This window comes from Schistocerca piceifrons, chromosome 8 (genome assembly GCF_021461385.2).
Source record: "Schistocerca piceifrons isolate TAMUIC-IGC-003096 chromosome 8, iqSchPice1.1, whole genome shotgun sequence".
Classification (NCBI taxonomy): Eukaryota; Metazoa; Arthropoda; class Insecta; order Orthoptera; family Acrididae; genus Schistocerca; species Schistocerca piceifrons.
In genome coordinates, this window is record NC_060145.1 from 9,253,393 (window position 1) to 9,276,691 (window position 23,299).

Below are 23,299 nucleotides of genomic sequence, written 5' to 3' on the forward strand. Positions count from 1 at the left end.
TTAGACTGAGACATCTGCCGGCTGTGACCATAAGTCGGTTTGGACTGTTTTGCGCCAGTAATTTTAGTGTAAGGAGAAGTAATTTCAGTCATCCTCGTAATTAACTTCTTTTAACAGTGTCTAGATAGACAATTCGATACCGCTCTGAACAGGTCAAGGAACAAGATCTTATTGAAATTATAATTCTTCGTTCGTAAGAGGTAATATTCGGAATGCCGAGTTTCACGTGCGAATTGCGCTCTGCAGACAAGAAAGCTCACGTTATGTGTACAGCAGAGTCTCCGCGGAACCTTCTGCCCTCGGCAGTCGCTTTACTAGCCCGGCCGGCATTCATCATTGTTCGCTTTTGGCAGTACGCGCCGGGCGGGACACTTCACTTATTAACAGCTGCCATGGCAGCAGTCTAGAAGAGACAGCTCAGAAATTGACGGTCATCGTTTATCCCCAGTCAAGAGTTCACAGCCTGCTGATTAAGTAGGAAATTACGCTCTCCAGCAGACGTACCAACACCTAAAGTGTTTACCAATGTCGTGGCAAGAGTTAAGACGCTTTCGAAGAAATAATCAGAGTGGCAGAAGAGAAACGAACATTTGCTCATGTCTGCTAGGTTAACGCCAAGAATAGAGCTCTCCTTGTCTGGTAATATGTTGCGTGGCTCTTTCTAAGGTTTATGAGACGAGAGGAGGGGTGTAGTGTGTAAATTTTTCTCTCTTCTGCTAGGTCAAACAAGTAAGCGCTGGCCCTGGTACCCGATTTCTTTGGAGTAAAATTTAGAAACCTAGCGACCAAATTACTGTCGTTTCACTGTCGTAGTCATGATTTTCAATGTTTCATTTAAAGTCTTTCGCCATTCGGGACTCAACGTTTGTTACAGTACATTTAGTTAGTAACTTAATCGGTGCACGTATTGAGTCTGGTGAATGTCAAACCTCTCCTTAATACCGTGGGTAACGCAATTATTTCTGCCTCATCATTTAAAGTCGATTCAATTGGAACCTCTGGAAGTAGCGCCTCTTTTACCCTGTGTTTCCCAGAATCTTGCGAATTCACCATACATGTATTACTTGTAACTGAGAGAGTTTAGCCGGCCAGAGTGGTCGAGCGGTTCTAGGCGCAACAGTCTGGAACCGCACGACCGCTACGGTCGCAGGTTCAAATCCTGCCTCGGGCGTGGATGTGTGTGATGTCCTTAGGTTATTTAGGTTTAAGTAGTTGTAAGTTCTAGGGGACTGATGACCTCAGAAGTTAAAGTCCCATAGTGCTCAGAGCGATTTTTTTTTTTTTTTTGTTTGAGAGAGTTTAGTGCGTCATGTATTTCTTGTTATTTTCAATAAAGGTATTTACTGTGTTTAGTTTTTTCTCGTGTGCATAGATTTTTCTGAATTAAATCTACAACTACTCTACATAGATATTCCGCAAGCCACCGTGCAGCGTATGTCGGAGGGTACCCTGAACCACTACTAACTGTTCCGCTCGCAAAGAGAACGAAAGAAAAACGACTGCGTATATGCTTCCATATGAGCCCTAATTTCGTGTAGATTTGTGTTTATTACGCTCTGTATATGGTTCAAAACGGTCCAAAAATGGTTCAAATGGCTCTGAGCACTGTAGGACTTAACATCTGAGGCCATCAGTCCCCTGGACTTAGAACTACTTAGACCTAACTAACCTAAGGATATCACACAGATCCATGCCTGAGGCAGGATTCGAAGCTGGGGGCGTTGCAGCAGGCCGGTTCCCGACTGAAGCGCCTAGAACCACTCAGTCACAACGGCCGGCGCTGTGTATGTTATCGCCAGTAGATTCGTTTGATAGTCAACTGCAGATGCTGGATCTCTAAATTTTCTGAATAGTGCTGCTCGAAAAGAACGTCGCCTTCCGTCCAGGGAGTCCCATTTGGGTTCCCGAACGGGTCCTCCGTAACGATGATGCGTTATTCTAACCTACCGGTAGCAAATGGAGTAGCCAGCCACTGGCTCGTTTCGATGTCTTCTATTAACCTGACTTGCTACGGATCCCAATCACTGGAGCAGTACTGAAGAACAGGTCGCACCAGCGTCCTATATGCGATCTCCTTTACAGGTTGAGAGGTGGCATGAGCCCCCTCTCATATTTCTATCTTACGATTTTCCTCTCTAGTTGCTTGCAGTGAAGGGTCGCTGTTCCTTCACACGTGGACTTCCCACGCAGCGTCTCTCGTCACCCGGGTGGTCCGATGACAGGTGGGCTCTCCTGATCTGGAAAGGGTTAAGCCGACGGGTGTGAGGAAGTCGAGTGAATGCTTTGCAGACGCCGACATTGTCAAAAGACATGCCCGGAGGGGTCTGAAATAGCGGCTGGGCTAGAGGTTCCGTTACTTCGCAGAATCTTAGCGAAAACACTTTCTGGCGGGCTACCAGCGAGGCGTGGGAATGACTTGTGTACCCAGGCAGTTGTGGTGGGAAAACTCCCGCGCTTTCTGCAAAATAGTAACTGTGATTGGCTTGCTCAGGACATAGCTCCGTGACGTAGCAAAATCAGCGCAGAAATTGGCGCCAAGAATGTCCATTGGTGGAATGGTAGTGCTCCGGCAATGGAGTGGAATTTTCCGCCGGTTTTGGAGTTGCTAATTGGAACGTTTAACCACGGCCACTGTCGTGGGGGCGGGAATGTTGTGTGTTCGGCCTGTACGGGTGCTGTAGGTAGTCGGCTCTCCCCTCTCGGTCGAGGACGTCGAAGCAACCAGCCGTCGCCTCCGGTACGCCAGATCGTGTTCTGGCAGTTAAGAAGACAGTTTGGTAATGTATGTCCGCAGCACCGGCAGATAGGGATTTTCCTAGATGATAATCAGAGCCCAGCAGAGTGCGCCTGTTCGTCTTTTTCTAACTTTGTTCTGTCTTGAGTAGCAGCAATTAATGTTGGGTTAGCTGTGTGTCTCTCTTAAGATTTGAGTGGCAAGGAATTGGCTCCACATACCACTTCGTCATAAACCTCACAATCTAGTTTAGGGACAACTTCACCTTCACAGCGTTTGTTTGTGTATCCAATTTGAGCCAATTTGATGTATTATAAATGTTTCATGTGTTTTTGTTTATTATTTTGTGTTTAGTCTTAATAAATCATATTGTTATTTTGGACAGAACTTTCATTCTGTTAATCGGTAGAGCAACCCATCATTTCTCACTACATTAATGAAACCTTCCTTTATTTAACTTATTTATCAAATTAAATTATTGCAGGTGCCAAACTCTTTTCTACTCCAGTTGCAGGGTTGATTACAGTCAGTTCGCGTATATTTTTTAATCCTTGTGCAACAGCAAAAGTCGGAGTTAGAATAGGGGGGGGGGGGCTTAGAGCATCATTTACATGTGTAGATTCTAGAATTTAGTGTTAAATACACTGCTAGCCCCAGCACCTCGCAAGGTGAACCACTCTTTCCTAAAATTCTCCCAACAAAGAGGAGTCGAGCATTTCCCTTCCCTACCACAGTCCTCACATGCAGCATTACACCTAGCTGTTCAAACGACATGACTGTGTCAGGCTGGACACTACTAATCTGTATCCGAGCATTACGGGGCTCTTTTTCCTACTTATTCGCATTAACTTACAGTTTTTTCATGTTTAGGGCTAGCTGCCATTCGTCACACCGTATGGAAATTTTGTCTAAGTCATCTTGTATCCTCCTGCAGCCACTCAACTTCGACATCTCAAAATATATTACAGTATCGTCAGCAAACAACTAAAGATTCCTTCCCACCCCGTATGCTAAATCATTTATGTATACAGAGGACAACAGCGGTCCTGTCACACCTCCTGGGGCACTCCTGACGATATCCTCGTCTGATGAACACTCGCTGTCGAAGATAATATATCGGGTTCTATAACTTAACAAGTCTTCGAGCCACTCTCATATCTGTGAACATGTTTCACATGTCTGGAACTTCGTTAACAGCCAATCTGCCTTTTGCCTTTCGTCCATAGTTCGAAGTATATCATATGAAAAAAATGGCAAACTGAGTTTCGCACGAGCAATACTTTCTAAAACCATGCTGATTCATGGACATAAGCTTCTCGGCCTCAAGAAAATTTATGATATTCGAACTGAGAACATCTTCAAGGATTCTGCAGCAAACCGATGTTAGGGACATTGGTCTGTAATTTTTTGGGTCCCTTCTTTTACAGTTTTTATATATTGGAGCCACCTGCGCTTTTTTTCCAATCGTTTGGAACTTTGCTCTGGGCGAGATATTCGCTGTAGATCCACACTAGATCAGGAGTCAGTGCCGCAAAATATTCTTTATAAAACATAATTCGGATTCCGTTCTGAGCTGGTGACGTATTTGCTTTCAAATCTTTCTACGCCAAGGATACTTATTATTACGTCGTCTATATGGAAGTCAGTCTGATGCTCAAATGACGGTACGTTCGTACGATTCTCCTGCGTGAATATGTAGTAATTGAATTCCTCATGAAATCATTTCGGTGGTTAGCTAATACCATGTCACCAGAATATAGATTAACCAAGGCCATCAGCCCTACTTATGAGGAACATTAGTTATTACGTCAATTCCGTGATGAAAATCTTCTTTCAAATAACAGACATCCTCCTAAAAATCATTAGATACATTCCTTTATTCTGTATTAATCACTGACACTCACACATGTGGCCACACTTATATTGAATCATTAGTAGAAAACAGAAGCATGTTGCTCGGTTCTTCCCCACGTAGTAACAGATAAGCTTCATTTAGCTCACCCTGCCAGGGTGCTTAGCTTCCCCCTACGTGTTTGTTACTAACATTCTTCTTTCAGCGCTTGAAAACTAGGGTGCAAAAAAGATGACAGTTTTGCCGAATCATTACATGACAAGGTTATCAGCAAATTTAGTTATATTCTAGTCACAGACTCTGTTTTCGTGCAAAAGTTGTAATTCGTAAAACTAAGAGCTGCAAACGTAGAAGACCTCTCTTTAGCGAGTTAACCGTGTCTGCTCAAAAATGCCATACTGATGAAATGACGAGTCTACTCAGGACGTACTCAACAAGAATGAACTGATACCAGAGGAAAAACGCTCTTTTCGGAGCACAAAAAACGTGAATATGTTACTGTTTATTTAAAAGACCCTGACTGGGGTATCAGCTGCCTAGTTCTACTTTCCTCAGCACCTATAAAATTTCCCATCCGAGCATATTTCGCCCTTTTTGTAACATGCAGCTCACCTCAAACTCCCACAAGCTCGCTTAACTGCAACTGACTCACATCCACCAGTCCTCCACTGTAAGTAGCCTCTTACCTTTTCATTTCCAGTTGTGTTTTCTCATTCAGCCCAACTCACTGTCATTACCTCTTTGTATCTCTCTGTCATTGTCTCCTGTGCGACAGCCACAGTCTCCTTCGTTGGTTCTGTCCCACTGCTACAGTATCCTCTCACTGTCATTGTCACCCTCTGCTTTCTCTTACCGCTAATATCTCATTCCTTCCTTCCTGCCGCTGCTGTCTCTATCTCTCCCTTCCTCATTGTCATTTATCCTGTCTGGCATTATCACTGGCTCTCATCCAATACCACATTCTCTTTCTCCTTATTCCTCCCCTCCTGGCACTGTCTCCTTCACTCCTTTCGTAACATTGATCTGTCACTGCAATCTATGTTCCACTGCCACTGTCTTCCTCTCACACTGCCATTATCTCCTTCGCTCTTCCTTCAACGATACCACTGTCTAGTATCTTCCAGTATTTATTGCTTTGCCGTTTCTTTGTCACTTCCACTGTGTTCCTCTCTTTCAGCATAAAAAGGCACGAATATGTTCTCAAGGTAAAATTTTCGGGAAAATTTTTAAACGTACTGAGGAAGGCAGAATGAGGCAGCTGGTATCCCATTTTTCAGTCAGAGTCTTTTAAATAAAAACGAACACATTCCCACTTTTTTTACGCCGATAGGAGCATTTTCCGCTGGTCTCCTCCTCTTTCCTTCTGAAGCAGGGCATATCGCTGATATGAAAAGAAATGCATTGGGCAGTAACATGTAAGTGGTTTACTTAAGTGAAACTGAAATTACCCTAAACTAATTTGACGCCTCAGATAGGATGTTATGTGCAAAAAAATTTTTGCATGTTCTTCAGTACTACAAGATTGGGTTCCCTAAAGGTAACGGAGACACTTTATACCATATTTGGCAGTGCCACGTCACTTTATAAACTACGTTTTCGCTTACGTTTTACTTGTACGAGTAGGGAAAATTAGAACCTCTGTACCTTGGAAAGGGATAAAAATAAATATAAAATTTTCTAAAGTGTTCGACATCGGGATCTTAAGAATATATCGTAAAAATTTCATCTATTTGCTATGCATAGCCGTCTCGGAATCCTCGACTGGGTTTTGTTTCGCCGCTGACGACGAAAGTGTAGTAAAGAAACCCTCTTTGTGAGGTTTTCCGAGGAATCGCCCATGAACTAATCGTGCCTCCGTAAGTATCATCAAGCGCACCGTAGACCATACCAGATGCAAAAAGAAGCAATCGATTTGCTCCATCCGCCTACGTAGGAGCAAGTGTGTAACATTCAAACTTTGACCCTGTAGTATAGTGACCCTAAGGCGATACTCCTATTGGGTATACAGATGATCTCTGTCCAGAGGGCTGTCCAAAAAACTTGACCTCACCTCTTCGTCACCAATATAGCTCTAAATATGAGCACCGGAAAACCCTATTTCTATGCGTGGTGTTTTGTAATATATTAAGTAAGCATGTTGTTACAAGCATACCGATTAAAATGTATAGAGACAATTACTTCTTAATTTAAAGCAAAATAAATTCTTACGTATTTGATATCTGAAGTCATGCACTGGTTACCAGCTATACTGCCACTCAATGAGAGAGAGATACTGTAAATTCAGCAACGTATTTCTCTCAACAAGACATTGAAGGTCGAGTTCTCAGGGTGATTATCCGCATGTTGTTGTTGTTGTTGTTGTGGTCTTCAGTCCTGAGACTGGTTTGATGCAGCTCTCCATGCTGCCCTACCCTGTGCAAGTTTCTTCATCTCCCAGTACCTACTGCAACCTACATCCTTCTGAATCTGCTTAGTGTATTTATCTCTTGGTCTCCCTCTACGATTTTTACCCTCCGCGCTGCCCTCCAATGCTACATTTGTGATCCCTTGATGCCTCGGAACATGTCCTACCAACCGATCCCTTCTTCTAGACAAGTTGTGCCACAAACTTCTCTTCCCCCCAATCCTATTCAATACCTCCTCATTAGTCACATGATCTACCCCCACTAATCTTCAACATTCTTCTGTAGCACCACATTTCGAAAGCTTCTATTCTCTTCTTGTCCAAACTATTTATCGTCCATGTTCCACTTCCATACATGGCTACACTCCATACAAATACCTCAGAGTTTTTATTTCTTGCCGGCCGAAGTGGCCGTGCGGTTCTGGGCGCTGCAGTCTGGAACCGCGAGATCGCTACGGTCGCAGGTTCGAATCCTGCTTCGGGCATGGATGTGTGTGATGTCCTTAGGTTAGTTAGGTTTAACTAGTTCTAAGTTCTAGGGGACTAATGACCTCAGAAGTTGAGTCCCATAGTGCTCAGAGCCATTTTTTATTTCTTGTATCTGGATTTTAATACCTACTCAAAATTTTTCTTTTGTTTCCTTTACTACTTGCTCAATATACAGATTGAATAACATCGGGGAGAGGCTACAACCCTGTCTCACTCCCTTCCCAAACACTGCTTTCCTTTCGTGCCCCTCGACTCTTATAACTGCCATCTGGTTTCTGTACACATTGTAAATAGCCTTTTGCTCCCTGTACTTTACCCTGCCACCTTTAGAATTTGAGAGAGAGTATTCCAGTCAACATTGTCTAAAGCTTTCTCTGTGTCTACAAATGCTAGGACGTAGGTTTGCCTTTCCTTAATCTTTCTTCTAAGATAAGTCGTAGGGTCAGTATCGCCTCACGTGTTCCAACACTTCTACGAAATCCAAATTGATCTTCCCCGAGGTCGGCTTCTACCAGTTTTTCCATTCGTCTGTAAAGAATTCGCGTTAGTATTTTGCAGCTGTGACTTATTAAACTGATAGTTCGGTAATTTTCACATCTCTTGACACCTGCTTTCTGTGGGATTGGAATTATTATATTCTTCTTGAAGTCTGAGGGTATTTCGCCTGTCTCGTACATCTTGCTCACCAGATGGTAGAGTTTTGTCAGGACTGGCTCTCCCAAGGCCGTCAGTAGTTCTAATGGAATGTTGTCTACTCCCGGGGCCTTGTTTCGACTCAGGTCTTTCGGTGCTCTGTCAAACTCGTCACGTAGTGTCCTATCTCCCATTTCATCTTTATCTACATCCTCTTTCATTTCCATAATATTGTCCTCAAGGACATCGCCATTGTATGAATACTATTAATGTTCTACTTTCACAGTAGAGATAAATGTACAGAGTAAAAGGCGATGGATTTTGGGAGAAATGATGCAAATGTTTGTCAGTTTTCTGCAGGTATACACCGTAAAGATATAAAAAGCACTAAAGATATAAGAAACAAAAAATGTTTATGGAAAACTAAATTTTCTGCTACCATTTGCATGAAAAATACCACAAGAGAGATTGTAAAATTTGTAGTTTACGTGAAGGATGGAAAACTATTTGGACCTCTTCTAATGAAATGTTGTAATGCTGTACTGATACGATTGTTCGTTGCCTCAGACTGCGTTGTACTAAAAGTTGTAAGATTCATAATAAGAAATAAGTAAACATCGTTAATCATGTAGAGAGCGACGGAGACTTCCATGCCTCGCCCGGCTCGAGCCAAAAATGCTGTTCTTCCTAAACGCTTGGCCAGCTGGAGCTCCAACTTCCGTCACTTTCATTTCCGGCCATGTCGTGTATATATACCAAAACTTTGGCTGAGATAGGTAATGACAAGCAGGCGCGGTACATTTTTCATCTCTTTTATGGAACAATGTTGCCTTTCTCTAACTGATACATAAGCCCCTTTGTATCATCGCTGAAAGTCCGCATCTTCATCAAAGAAGAGCCTAGTAGAGTGGAAGACACTACAGTACGAGAGGCGTTCAATAAGTAATGCAAAAATTTTTTTTCTGAGAACAGGTTGATTTTACTCAGGTTTCCAATACTGACCACTCTCACATCCGACTGAGCCACAGATCTGGATGTTGCACGATTGACCAACTGGCCAGTTGCAGACACACAACGAAGATCAGTTCAGACTCTGTCCCACACGAGCACGTGTCATCTCCGCATCATTCATAGTCATCACTCAACGTGTCAAGTTTTCACGCATCTTATACAGGGTGTTACAAAAAGGTACGGCAAAACTTTCAGGAAACATTCCTCACACACAAAGAAAGAAAATATGTTATGTGGACATGTGTCCGGAAACGCTTACTTTACATCTTAGAGCTCATTTTATTACTTATCTTCAAATCACATTAATCATGGAATGGAAACACACAGCAACAGAACGTACCAGCGTGACTTCAAACACTTTGTTACAGGAAATGTTCAAAATGTCCTCCGTTAGCGAGGATACATGAATCCACCCTCCGTCGCATGGAATCCCTGATGCGCTGATGCAGCCCTGGAGAATGGCGTATTGTATCACAGCCGTCCACAATACGAGCACGAAGAGTCTTTACATTTGGTACCGGGGTTGCGTAGACAAGAGCTTTCAAACGCCCCCATAAATGAAAGCCAAGAGGGTTGAGGTCAGGAGAGAGTGGAGGCCATGGAATTGCTCCGCCTCTACCAATCCATCGGTCACCGAATCTGTTGTTGAGAAGCGTATGAACACTTAGACAGAAATGTGCTGGAGCTCCATCGTGCATGAACCACATGTTGTGTCGTACTTGTAAAGGCACATGTTCTAGCTGCACAGGTAGAGTATCCCGTATGAACTCATGATAACGTGTTCCATTGAGCGTAGGTGGAAGAACATGGGGCCCAATCGAAACATCACCAACAATGCCTGCCCAAACGTTCACAGAAAATCTGCGTTGATGACGTGACTGCGCAATTGCGTGCGGATTCTCGTCAGCCCACACATGTTGATTGTGTAAATTTACAGTTTGATGACGTTGAAATGAAGCCTCATCCGTAAAAGGAACATTTGCACTGAAATGAGGATTGACACATTATTGGATGAACCATTCGCAGAAGTGTACCCGTGGAGGCCAATGAGCTGCTGATAGCGCCTGCACACGCTTTACACGGTACGGAAACAACTGGTTCTCCCGTAGCACTCTCCATACAGTGACGTGGTCAACTTTACCTTGTACAGCAGAAACTTCTCTGACGCTGACATTAGGGTTATCGTCAACTGCACGAAGAATTGCCTCGTCCATTGCAGGTGTCCTTGTCGTTCTAGGTCTTCACCAGTCGCGAATCATAGCCTGGAATGTTCCGTGCTCCCTAAGACGCCGATCAATTGCTTCGAACGTCTTCCTGTCGGGACACCTTCGTTCTGGAAATCTGTCTCGATACAAACATACCGCGCCACGGGTATTGCCCCGTGCTAATCCATATATCAAATGGGCCTCTGCCAACCCCGCATTTGTAAACATTGCACTGACTGCAAAACCACGTTCGTGATGAACACTAACCTGTTGATGCTACGTACTGATGTGCTCGACGCTAGTACTGTAGAGCAATGAGTCGCATGTCAACACAAGCACCGAAGTCAACATTACCTTCCTTCAATTGGGCCAACTGGTGGTGAATCGAGGGAGTACAGTACATACTGACGAAACTAAAATGAGCTCTAACATGGAAAGTAAGCGTTTCCGGACACATGTCCACGTAACGTCTTTTCTTTATTTGTGTGTGAGGAATGTTTCCTGAAAGTTTGGCCGTACCTTTTTGTAACACCCTGTATACCATATTACTCCCCACTGCGCTACAAGACTGTGTTATTGAACGTGACGCACGTTCAATGCAGCGCCCCCGCGCCACCCTACTGGAAGGGCCTGTATTCCCGCACGGTTCCACTCTACTGCTCGACGTCGGAGCCAACGTCTTTCTGCATCGATAATCTCCCCATCACCCACGTAGTGCTTCCCGTAAAATGCATCCTCCATTGGATCAAACAGATGGAACTCGGAAGGCGGGAGGTCCGGGCTGTAGGGTGGATGAGGAAGAACGGTCCAGTGACGTTGTGTGTGCAGAGTTGTGTGAGGCCTTGCGCTGTAACGGACGAGCAGAATGTCGTTTTCATTTTTGTGCCAAGGAACACACTGAAGTCGTTTCTTCAGTTTGCTGAGGGTAGCACTAAACGATTAAGAGTTGATCGTTGCAGAGTGTGGGAGGGCAACAAGCAGAATAACCCCTTCAGCGTCCCAGAATACCGTCGGCATGACTTTAGCGACTGACGGAGCGGCTTTGAACTTTACCTTGGGAGGAGAGGCGCCAGTCCATGCACTGCCGTTTTGTTTCCGGTTCGAAGTGGTGAACCCACGTTTCATCGCCTGTGACGATGTTCTACTAAAAATTGTCATGATCAGCCTTGTAACGCGCATGCAATTCCGCATAGATGATTCTTCGTAGCTCTTTATGATCTTCCGTTAGAAGGCGGGCAACCCAGCGTGTACACACCTCTGAATATTCCAACTCGTGGATAAGTGTGTAAGCGTATTGTCACATCGCTGGCTTAGTTGCGGAGTATCTTTGCGGGCAGTCGCGTCTGTCGAGTCGTGTGCGGGACACGGAACTGTTATGTTGTGTTGTGGATAGCTCTGTATGTAAGAAGGATTGTTAGTATGGAAGTCGAAGTGTTGGTATAAATGCTATTAGAGTAAAGTGATGAAATATGGAAGTGATTCAGAGGAAAGTGCGTCAAGAAGTAATGACGAAATGGGCAGTGCCGCCGATAACGTATTTGTGTATCCTCTCGTTGCGTGTCGCACAGCATCGATCATCCGCGCCGTGATCAGTCTCCAAGAATGAACTGATGTGAATCAGTAGAAATTAGTCACCATAAAAGAGATCATTTAAGTGCCAGTGTCTTGTAGGGAGCGTAAGAACGTGCGTTCGGTCATCGCGTTTCCGCATTATCAACAATCAGCCGCGCCGCGACGGTTAGCGCACGCTCGTACAACTGAGAACTAAGAAACTGAAAAAAATTAACTTTACGAACAGTACTATATCGTTACTAGTGTCAAGTAGGACTATTACCAGACATCTGTATGTGTGACGAGCGTAAGAACTTTCGTTCGATGATTCGGCTTCCGCATCATCAACAATCACCCGCGTCGTGTCGGTTACGTGTACGCTCATCTTGAGTGATATTGTTGACAGATAACCATCAAGATTGTTAATTGGGATAAACATGTATGACTTAGAATGTAAACAGTGCAACCTGGGATTTTCCTTTAGTCGTCTGAGAATATAGTTGTTCATACAAGACGTAGAACAGTGTCGTGTTTTAACGTTGAGCGGCTCCCAAAGACCGTGTAAAAATAACTAGACTCACTGATGGCGCTGCAATCGCGGGATAATTTGAACCTTCGGCTGGACGCCATTACAGTGGTTGTAGTCTGATGTGTTGCGTAGTATTGTTGTTCATGAATACCCTGATTCAACATTGTATATTTGTTGGGGAGTACATACAGTATTTGTTACTCGTAATTCTACTGTCTGTACATTCCAGTCAAAAGAAGTACAGTGGTGAAGAGTTGTGCAGCGATTAATTGTACAAATAAATTCGAGAAAGGAACGAATATTACATTTCACAGGTATGTGAATATTTTAAATTGTTTTGTATGTTAGTGCACTTGCTTAACAAATGTTTTTGTAACACGGTATTAGCATAATGTCTGTGCGTCTATTTGCAGGTTTCCTTTCTCAAAACCACAGCTGTTGCAAAAATAGTTACACGCTGTCAGGAGGCAAGATTTCCGACCGACAGAAATACCATTTTATATGTTCTGATCATTTTGAAGAAAGTTGGCTGATCGGTAGTGTTTTCATGGTCTAGGTTAGGTTGAAACTTGATAATTTGGTCGTAAGTTGCCAAAGCACTATGCCATATATAACGCACTTCTTGTCATAAAATCTAAAGCAAGGTAGAGTCAGAAAATATCTGTTAATATAGTGGGAAAATCTTCGAGTATTTTGATGCATTTTGCGTACATCTATCGAAAATGAACTGCGAAAAATGCTAGGGGTCCAGTACATAACTTTTAGCTACGGCAGATTCCATGTAGTACGTAAAATAAATTCATAAACAGTGACTAGTTGTTCATAAATTAAAAAGTATATTGTAGTAACGTAATTAAATGAGGCATTATGTTTGCGACCTAACTCAAGGGAAGGCATTTTATAACCAAAAGCGATGTATAAACATTCGAGCTCTGCGCGTCAGTTTACCTCTCTAATGGCCGCCGGCCAGCTATTCAATTTGTCCGCTCTTCACAGTCGACCTCTCGTGCGGTTGTGGGGGCCTGGTGGCTCCACTAAACCCGCTTGTGTATTTCAATAGATAATCTCAGGCAAGCCAACAGCGTGTGGAGCAGAACAGTACGACCGCCGCGGGATTACCAGGTACGTGGTGTGGACAGGGCGCACGGTCAAGAAACGGTCACTTCTCGGCAGCCAGTTTAAAGGGTCCCCCACCCATTCGTACTCCCGGGCGTGTCAGCACTACCAACAGACACCGATGACCTCGTAGTTTGGTCCCTTCCCTCCTCTTTTAAACCAGCCAACCAACCACTACCAACAGAGAGGTCCTGTTGATCAGCGAAGTGTCTGATTGTCACCCGTCGGCCACCTTGAACAAGAGTTTCCGCTCGTCCAACACCGCAGGTGTGACAGCTGTGTCCAGCCGGTCGGCAAGCGGGAAATCGGACAGATTTGTGCAACATTCTCGCGATGATGCTTCCCACCTCTTGAAATGGTTCAAATGGCTCTAAGCACTATGGGACTTAACATCTGAGGTCATCAGTCCCCTAGAACTTAGAACTAATTAAACCTAACTAACCTAAGGACATCACACACATCCATGCCCGAGGCAGGATTCGAACCTGCAAGCGTAGCGGCACGCGGTTCCAGACTGAAGCGCCTAGAACCGCACGGCCACACTGGCCGGCCCACCTCTTGAAAATATTATAAGCTTCTCACTTGCTTTATAATTTAAAAGTCGGAAAGAAATCTATTGTTGTAATGAATTCTTCTACCAGGTTCCATAAATGTTTTAATTTTTCAGTCAAACTTAACCGAAAAATTTAAGTTTAGTGGTCAGTGCCACTTTCTTTAATGAATGTCATACTCAATATTTTCAGGTTCATGACCTTACTTATACATCAGTATCCCATCAAGTAGTATGTTGTGGGTACAGATTAACAACAATTAATGAAAGTAGCATTTTTTAATTTTTTTGTGGTGGTCATAAAGTTCCCACAGCCTGTTATTAGACGTTACTGAAAATGTGTTGACATTGCTAAGTGAGCTACAAGATGTTTTCAGGATCTGGATCCTCCTTTCCCATCAATACCTGTTTAAAGAGCTTATTATTAGTATAAGTAAACAATAATTAACGAATTTTGCTAATTTTTAATCTTTTTAGGGTGGGTAATGCGCTTTGTGGAAAATGCTTTGGTATTCCTAAGAGTTTTGGGACAAACGATCCTCTCACCCTCGTACGTATGAAAGATTTCTTGGTGCAATTAGAAGAAAAGGGAAGGGCTTTCTGCAGTTGTTAATAAGAAATGTTGAAATTAGGATACACACACTCTTCACGCGAAAAATTTTATGCCTACTTTGGCCAACGACTCACCGTGCTTTTATTCACTGCCAGGCCTGCGTCGACTTTCTGCAAGCGCCTACGAATACCTGCGACACTCTGGTTTTCCGCCAAAAGAAACTAAATGAGAGCTCTTTGTTTGGAACGCACCTCCTTTAGAGGTGCCATTTTGAAGGCTACGTACAGCGCTGCCACCTGTCGGAACTTCATGAAACTGTAGGGGATGAAGCGGGAGTATTACACCATGTCCCACAACAAGTTCCGGCTTTTTAAACCAAAACTGCGAGCGAAAAATGTGCTGCTTTACTTATTGAAGGCCCCCTCGAAATTGCGATTGGCGGCTTCTTAGCAGACGGGTAGCTCCTGCAAGGTGTTGCTGAAGCACGGGACAGGGAGACGGTGGGAGGGGAGCAGCGGCGCGCGGTGCACAGGTTGCGGGCGCTCACCTGCCGGCCTTGGTGACGATCATCTCGGTGCCCAGCTCGTGGAACTCGTCCCAGAGCGGCTTCATCTCGAGCGCGGCGCCCGCCGCCGCCAGCTTCGGGTGCACGGGCGCCGCCCCCGCCCTCGCCGCCTCCGGCGCGTCCTTGGCGGCGGCGGTTCTGGCGCGGCCGCAGTCCTCCGCCTCCGGGGAGCCGCCGCCGGAAGAGGTGACGGCCGCCTTGCCGCCGAAGTCGCCGCAGCTGGCCTTGCCCGCGCTCTGCAGGCACGCTGCAGCACCACAACGGGGGCGTCAGTCGGCGGCTGGCGAAACTCCCACGGAATCAGTCGTATCATCACAGTGTTAGCTGGACAGTACACCAGGAACTAGGTCCGTCCGCGTAAGTGCAGCTGGTCGTCGTTTACTGCGAGGGCTATTCATAAATTAACTTCCAACAGTGTACTGAACAAAGAAAACAATAGACAATGTTCATATGCGATCTGTACTTCAAATATCTGTCTTACTGCTGTCGTGTGCACTGTGCCCTATGACCTTTCAGCTCAGTGAAGCTGGCGCCTAGAAAAGGTCGAATGAGAGCACCCCTAATCCCTCTGTCGAACTCTGCAACTTGCCCGACAGGTAGAAGACCCGAGGAGTTTTACGTGTGCACTCATAGACAGAAATGCAAATGGTCGAACTACACACGTAATTAATAAGATATTTGTGGTGTCACCGCCAGACACCACACTTGCTAGGTGGTAGCCGTTAGTATACGTCGGACCCGCGTGTCGCCACTATCAGTGATTGCAGACCGATCGCCGCCACACGGCAGGTCTAGAGAGACTTCCTAGCACTCGCCCCAGTTGTACAACCGACTTCGCTAGCGATGGTTCACTGTCTACAGACGGTCTCAATTGCAGAGACGACAGTTTAGCATAGCCTTCAGCTACGTCATTTGCTGCGACCTAGCAAAGTGCCATATTCAGTTACTGCAACTAATTACTTCAAGACTGTATTCTGAACAAATAATATTGTGAATCATGTGCCGTCAACAGCGACGTTCATCATTAACAGATTAAAGTTAAGTATCAAACTAATTCCGCCTGCTTTCTGAATTCTAATTCCTTGTCATGTTCCAGATCTCATGTCAGCATAGTCCTTCCCTCCTCACGCCAGCCTGCGTGAGCTAAAACGCGTGCATTTCGGCCTCCATCCATAACACGGTGTTGGCTCTTCTGCCAACACAACAATATTCTTGGGTTTCAAGCGACGCCAAGTGGTTAGCGGAAGACGGATATAACAGACAAATTTCTGAAGTAGTTTCATCTAAACCACGACAGCAGAAGGCCTCCGAAGAAGACACGAAGAAGACTGAGTCTTTTCCCGATTTGTGGATCGAGGAAAGAGAAGATTAGCCGGATCCTGACGACACATAAAATCGAAATGGTCTTCCGGCCCCCAACGAAGATTCTGCAACATATGAAGCGTGTGAAAAAGGATGTAAGCCTCAGAACACCTGGAATATACAAAATACATTGTGGGTGTGGGCAGTTTTATGTCGGGCAGACTGTCGGCACCATTGAAGTGCACCGCGTAAAACATGTAACGCTTTACCGCCTACGCTATCCCGAAAAATCAGATGTAGCGGAACATGCATTAGAGAACGGACGAGTCTTATATTTCTAAACGAAAGTAACTACTGGGACAGCGTAATAAATGAAGCAATGGAAATCAAAATATCGGACAGCACCCTTAACGAAGACAGTGGATTGCAGCTGAGTACGGTATTACGGCCTGTGATCCTGTGATTGGGCAGTTGAAGCGGAAGCGGCGGGCGCGCCACGGTGTGGGACTGAGCACCAGTGACGTCACCGGCGGCAGCTCGGCTCCATAAGCACGGCAGCAGCATTCACAGGACAGTCAACCACTTGACAATGGCAGCAAGCTGGTGGGGAGTTTACCACTCGACACGACCCGGAAATGTTTCGTTAGTGGATATCGCCGCGACAGCATGCATTCGTTCAAGAACTGTAATCGGAGCACACTGTAATTTCTTTCCGTCTTATGTCGGACGCAATCACAAAATTGTTATTTACAAATAATCATTACAGACTTCACCTCACGTTTTAAGGAGAAAACTCGCACACTTTCTGGATATCACCCAAAGCAATCGATCTCGCGTGATTATTTGCGCCGCTAATCCGGTAGTATGCAGTTATGATCCTCTGAATATACAACTTCTGAAGTTGCCCGCCAACTGCTTGTCAATCTCACTGTCCACTGCAGTCGCTTAATGCCCGATCATGAAGTGCTGTACAGTGGAGAGAGTACGAAGCTTGTGAACTTCTGTTCCGTTGTGTCAAAAAACACGCTTTCTCACCTGTAGCTGCAGCTAGAGACTTCTTTGCTTAGTTGTTTATTTTTATTTTTATTTATTTATTTATTTAATTATTTTGCGATTTATAAATGCAGTTCCAACGGCTGAAATGAATGAGCCGGCCGTGGTGGCCGTGCGGTTCTAGGCGCTCAGTCCGGAACCACGTGACTGCTGCGGTCGCAGATTCGCATCCTGCCTCGGGCATGGCTGTGTGTGATGTCCTTAGGTTAGTTAGGTTTAAGTAGTTCTAAGTTCTAGGGGACTGATGACCACATATTTTAAGTCCCGTAGTGCTCAGAGGCATTTGAACCATTTTTTTTTAAATGAATGAATGCGTCATTGAATACGTACTTCAGCTCTATTTTATTTTGCTTTTGTTCTTTATTTTCTTTGGATTTTAAAGCTGGAACTCTTAAAGTGAAGTACATTAGCAAGAGACGCGCAATTCTTCAACGAGGTTGGCATCATTAAATTGATAATCGAAAATCATTGACTACATTTCGTGACAGTTCTTCACTCGCTTACGTTTATTCATTTTGATTTTGAGGCGAATTTATATTTACAGAATATTGTTAAAATACTACAGAACGTATACGTGGATGAGGCTGATATGTTACGTATTTATATTACTTGTTATTTTTCGCTCGGAGTAACACGTGTTCTCCAACAATATTTCAAACCACTATGGACAGACATGGCTCTCTGCACATTCCTCTCCCATCGCCTTCAGCATCCTGCGGTTAGGACAGCTCAGGTTTCTGCCTCCCCTCCCCTGTACAGTACTTGGCGCTCGGGCGTCAGCCGCTGCAGTGGGGGCGGAGCAAGTTACAAACAACCGGTGTTCCCGAAAGTCTAAAAGCTGTACATCCAGGGTGATATCTGCGAACTATCCGAATTATAGCCCATATCGATTGCTGCGACTGGTATCTTGCAAGTGTGCTTTTTTCTCCGTAAAATTTGTCATGTAGGTGATGTTTGCTTGTTGGTACCGCGTCTTCCAAACTGCAATGAAAAAGATAAAAACCTTATTACAAACACGGATTTAGAAATCGTTTGTCTTCTGCTTGACAAAGCATCCTTTAAACTCAATATATGAGAGGCAGACAAATGCAAACAAGACATATGAAAAAAAATGAGTAAACTGTTTATTATTTCAAAAATAATCGCCATATGTGTTAATACATTCATTCTTCTGTAAGACAGGGAAGTCAGTCCCTTCAGGAGCCGGCCGGAGTGGCCGAGCTGTTCTACGCGCTACAGTCTAGAACCGCGCGACCGCTATGGTCGCAGGTTCGAATCCCGCCTCGGGCATGGATGTGCGTGATGTCCTTAGGTTAGATAGATTTAAGTAGTTCTAAGTTCTAGGGGACTGATGACCTCAGAAGTTAAGTCCCATAGTGCTGAGAGCCATTTGAACCATTTTGAATCCTCCAGGAAAAATGTTAGGGGTTGCCTGCGTGACTGTAATTGTACGCAGGCGCACACCTTCCCGTGTGAAACAAATCCGCGGCTACGAATTTCTCTCTTCAGAACTCCAAAAATATGGATATCGCTTGCCGAGGGATTCTGTGGAGGATGTATAAGGGCTTCCCAGCGAAACGTCTGCAGCTTAGTCGAGACAACAAGCACGTCATCCCCGAGGACGTCGCAATGCCTCTTTTCCTTAACTGCAACGGTCCGCCGATCACTGCAGCACAGCACCATAATAAACGCACAACGCAAGTGAACACTTTGCAAAAACTGAACCGCACCACCACGTCCAAAGCCCAGGAATGCTGATGGACAGCACCATTCTGGTTCAGGATAACGCCCACCCACATGTTGTCAAGAATGCTTCTGATATGCTGCAGAAGTTTCGTTGGGATGCCCTTACACACCCTCCCTACAGTCCCGATTCTCACCATACAAGTTCCGTATTTTTGGAGCCCTGAAGAAAGACATTCGCGGCTCTCAAAAAAATGTGTGTGAAATCTTATGGGACTTAACTGCTAAGGTCATCATTCCCCAAGCTTACACACTACTTAACCCAAATTATCCTAGGGACAAACACACACACCCATGCCCGAGGGAGAACGAAACCTCCGCCGGGACCAGCTGCACAGTCCATGACTGCAGCGGCCTGGACCGCTCGGCTAGTCCTGCGCGGCTCGTGGCTGTCGATTTGCTTCGGAGGTTGAGCTGCACGCCTGCGTCAGTCGTGGTCCCGTACGCAACTGCACACATTTTTTTCATGAAGGCACTGACCGTCTTGTCTCATAGTGGGATAAATGTATGATCAAATTTTGGGATAATAAACAGCTTAATTACTTTTTTTCTAATCCTCTCGTTTTCATTTGATTGCGACTTGTATAAAATAAGACATATCCATACCCTTGGATTAGTATGGTAAGTGTAATGTAGGTAACATGCGTTTTCATAATAACATAAAACTAGGATTATTCGCATATGTAACTGACAAGCTCCACATAGCTTTTCTTCCCACTTTCAGCGCTACATGTCCACGTCCTCCATATCTGACTCCAAACACGAACATAATTTCCTTTATAATTACAATTATGCATATGACTGTCATTATTACGAAGTAGAAGATAAATGAGCATTAAAAACTGTATACTAAGTACGTGGACAGAGCATGGCTCATGAAATAACTTACGTAACATCTAAAAGAAATTTTTAAGGTGACAACGAAATCAGATGATTTGTCATAATGATATACAATGGGCATCACGAAAGAAGAAGAAACAGGATTTAATCAATGTAATGTAATGTGAGAATGTGAAAGGGCGTACCGCAGATCGTTATGCAGACCATAGGAAGGGCTCTTCCTCCGGCAGTAGGACGATTTTGCGATGTTGGTCATTTGCATGGCAGCGCCGGCGTGGCTCGGACAGCACGGCACTGTACCTCACTGCGGACAAACGGAGCATTTCTGGTGGTCTAGGACTCCCGGGGTGCAGGTGAGCCGCGACTTAACGTTCTAGCCCAGGAACACTGGACACGGATTTCACAGGTTTTAGTACGGGTGCAAATTTCACTCTTCGCGGTTTTCATATATTCGTCAAACCGTATCGTCAGCTTCTTTATCCTTTCATGAGAGAATAGTGCCACCTGGAGCTTCAGCCAGTTGTCCATGAGCTCCGTGAGAACGGCGAAGTTCCCGAGTTCGAGTCTCGGTCTGGCACACAGTTTTAATCTGCCAGGAAGTTTCATATCAGCGCACACTCCGCTGCAGGGTGAAAATCTCATTCTGGATGTCATAACAAACCTGTGGTGTCACGGTACATTCATGCATTAGTCTCGTCGATTCTGCTGCCAAACTTCCTCTGCGAGCAAAAAACAAAACAAAAAAAAAAAAAAAAAAAGGAATGTGCATCCACTGTTTGGACTGTTCCCCAGTGACAGAGGTAACGTACTGTAGCCACGATTCTGCAGAACTACTTCCCAGTCTTCCAGGTAGTGCTGAAAGATCGTCAAGGCCGAACATTGTCCAACCAAAAACTTACAAGGCTGGTTTTATTCCTGGCGTACAAACGGCGCCAGAGCGGTAACTCCGGTGTCTGCTTCAACTAACAACTGTGAACAACAGATGCGCAAGCCGCCAGTCGGTTGTGAGCAGGCGGAGTAAGTGGTGGACGTCGTGCCGCAGTGTGTCAACGTTGTTGTCTCGCAAATTGAAACGGAGCTCCATCTCTTAATCAAGTGTTCAAGACATTCTCCAAAACGTTTTGGAAAGCTTTGACAATATAACCGACATTCAACATTCAAGCCAATGTGAGGCGCAAGTTGAGCAACATCACAAAGAAGGACGTTTCTAAAAGTTTAACGAGGTCATATTTAACTTCCGTGCGTTCTACTCAAGTGGCGGGGTAGGGGGGGGGGGAAGTCTAATTAGAACACCTAAAACTGCTTTAACTGGAATATTGTGAATGTCGTCCGTCTTGCCAATGTTCTGATTTGATCCGAGGTAGATAAATAATTGGAATTGAAACTTCCAATTCATTAAAGTGAAGGAGGGGCTATTAAAGGATAATGAATAGATTCCGAATCATCACTATCAAAACTATTTCTTTGATTTATATACATAGTATTTCAAAGTAAAAATAGCGCAGTAGTATTTGTGTGCAACAGTTCGTTACTAATGTTTGAACATCAATTTACGTCGAGGACAAGAAGAACTGATTGACCGCTTGTAATACATCAGCGCGGACGTGTTATGCATTACGCGTGTAAAGCAGCTTCATAATTTTATTTAGCACTGTAATCTCTGGGTAAAAATCAAACGCATACATCGCAAACAGTTGCTTTACGAATGAGCGCCAGGTTCAATACTTCAGTGAGATGCCTGCTTTAAGGACGTCACACAGGGACAGGACCATCGCGAAACACCAGCAGTTCCTGCGACTACGTAGACTTTCTCGTCATGTTAACTACTGATATTTTTGTATGGCTCTGCAGCCGGATCATACGGTCATCTAGAACCAGTATTTCAGCTGTGCATCTGGCCGCCATCTTCAGGCGGAAACGTTGTTTGCTAATCTCGCCGGAACAGAACCATCTACATCTACACCTGCATCCATACTCCGCAATCCACCTGACGGTGTGTGGCGGGGGGTACATTGAGTACCTCTATTGGTTCTTCCAGTCTCGTATTGTTCGTGGAAAGAAAGATTGTCGGTATGCCTCTGTGTGGGCTCTAATCTCTCTGGTTTTATCCTCATGGTCTCTTCGCGAGATATACGTAGGAGGGAGCAATATACTGCTTGACTCTTCGGTGAAGGTATGTTTTCGAGACTTTAACAAAAGCCCGTTGTAACCTACTTCCTTTGTTTTCGGACTGCATTTCCATAGGATTCTTCCAATGAATCTCAGTCTGGCATCTGCTTTACTGATGATTGATCTTATATGGTCATTCCATTTTAAATTATTCCTAATGCCTACTCCCAGATAATTTATGAAATAAACTGCTTGCAGTTGCTGACCTGCTATATTGCAGCTAAATGATAAAGGAACTTACTTTCTATGTATTCGCAGCACATTACACTTGTCTACATTGAGATTCAATTGCCATTCCCTGCACCATGCGTCAATTCGTTGCAGATCCTCCTGCATTTCAGTACAATGTTCCAGTGTTACAACCTCTCGATATACTACAGCATCATCAGCAAAAAGCCTCAGTGAACTTCCGATGCTATCCACAAGGTCATTTATATATAATGTGAATAGCAACGGTCCTACGACACTCCCCTGCGGCACACCTGAAATCACTTTTATTTCGGAAGACTTCTCTCCATTGAGAATGACATGCTGCATACTGTTATCTAGGAACTCTCCAGTCCATTTCATTTCATTTTCTGACAGTCATACAGTGAACGGCGGCCGTTTTATAAGTCGCGAACGTACAGCGTAAAAAAAAAATCACGTTCCATATTTTACAAAAAGGGTAACCCTTGTCGCCATTTATAATGTTTCTGTATGTGTCCATCCTTTTGACTGGAAATCTGGGGGACCATGACCGTTCACTATTGTAAGAATATGGAACGCCTACAGCCGTCCTCATGATCTTATTTACTGTGTAGCTATCAGTTTCGGCGCGTCAGTGCGCTGTCTTCAGGTCTCAGTTGATGGTAAAGGGGTTATCACGATCCATATACACGATGCATCAGTGGCCAACATCACTGGTATAAGCAGACTGTCTGTAACATTGATGTCGTCTCTCCAACCATCAACTGACAAGATCATCAGGACGGCTGTAGGCGACAGTTTCCAATGTTGT

The 23,299-nt window shown here is 44.6% G+C and overlaps 1 protein-coding gene across 1 annotated transcript in view; it reads right to left on the reverse strand.

Moving 5' to 3' along the window:
* The window catches only part of LOC124711489 (T-box transcription factor TBX1), a 210,852-nt gene extending 195,262 nt beyond the window's left edge, over nucleotides 1-15,590 (reverse strand). Inside the window, exons 1-2 of the mRNA XM_047241598.1 lie at nucleotides 15,575-15,590; nucleotides 15,175-15,439 (exon numbers count right to left, since the gene is read on the reverse strand). Coding sequence (XP_047097554.1) covers nucleotides 15,175-15,439; nucleotides 15,575-15,590 — 281 coding nt within the window. The remainder of the gene's footprint in view (nucleotides 1-15,174; nucleotides 15,440-15,574) is intronic.
* Nucleotides 15,591-23,299: the final 7,709 nt, after the last annotated feature.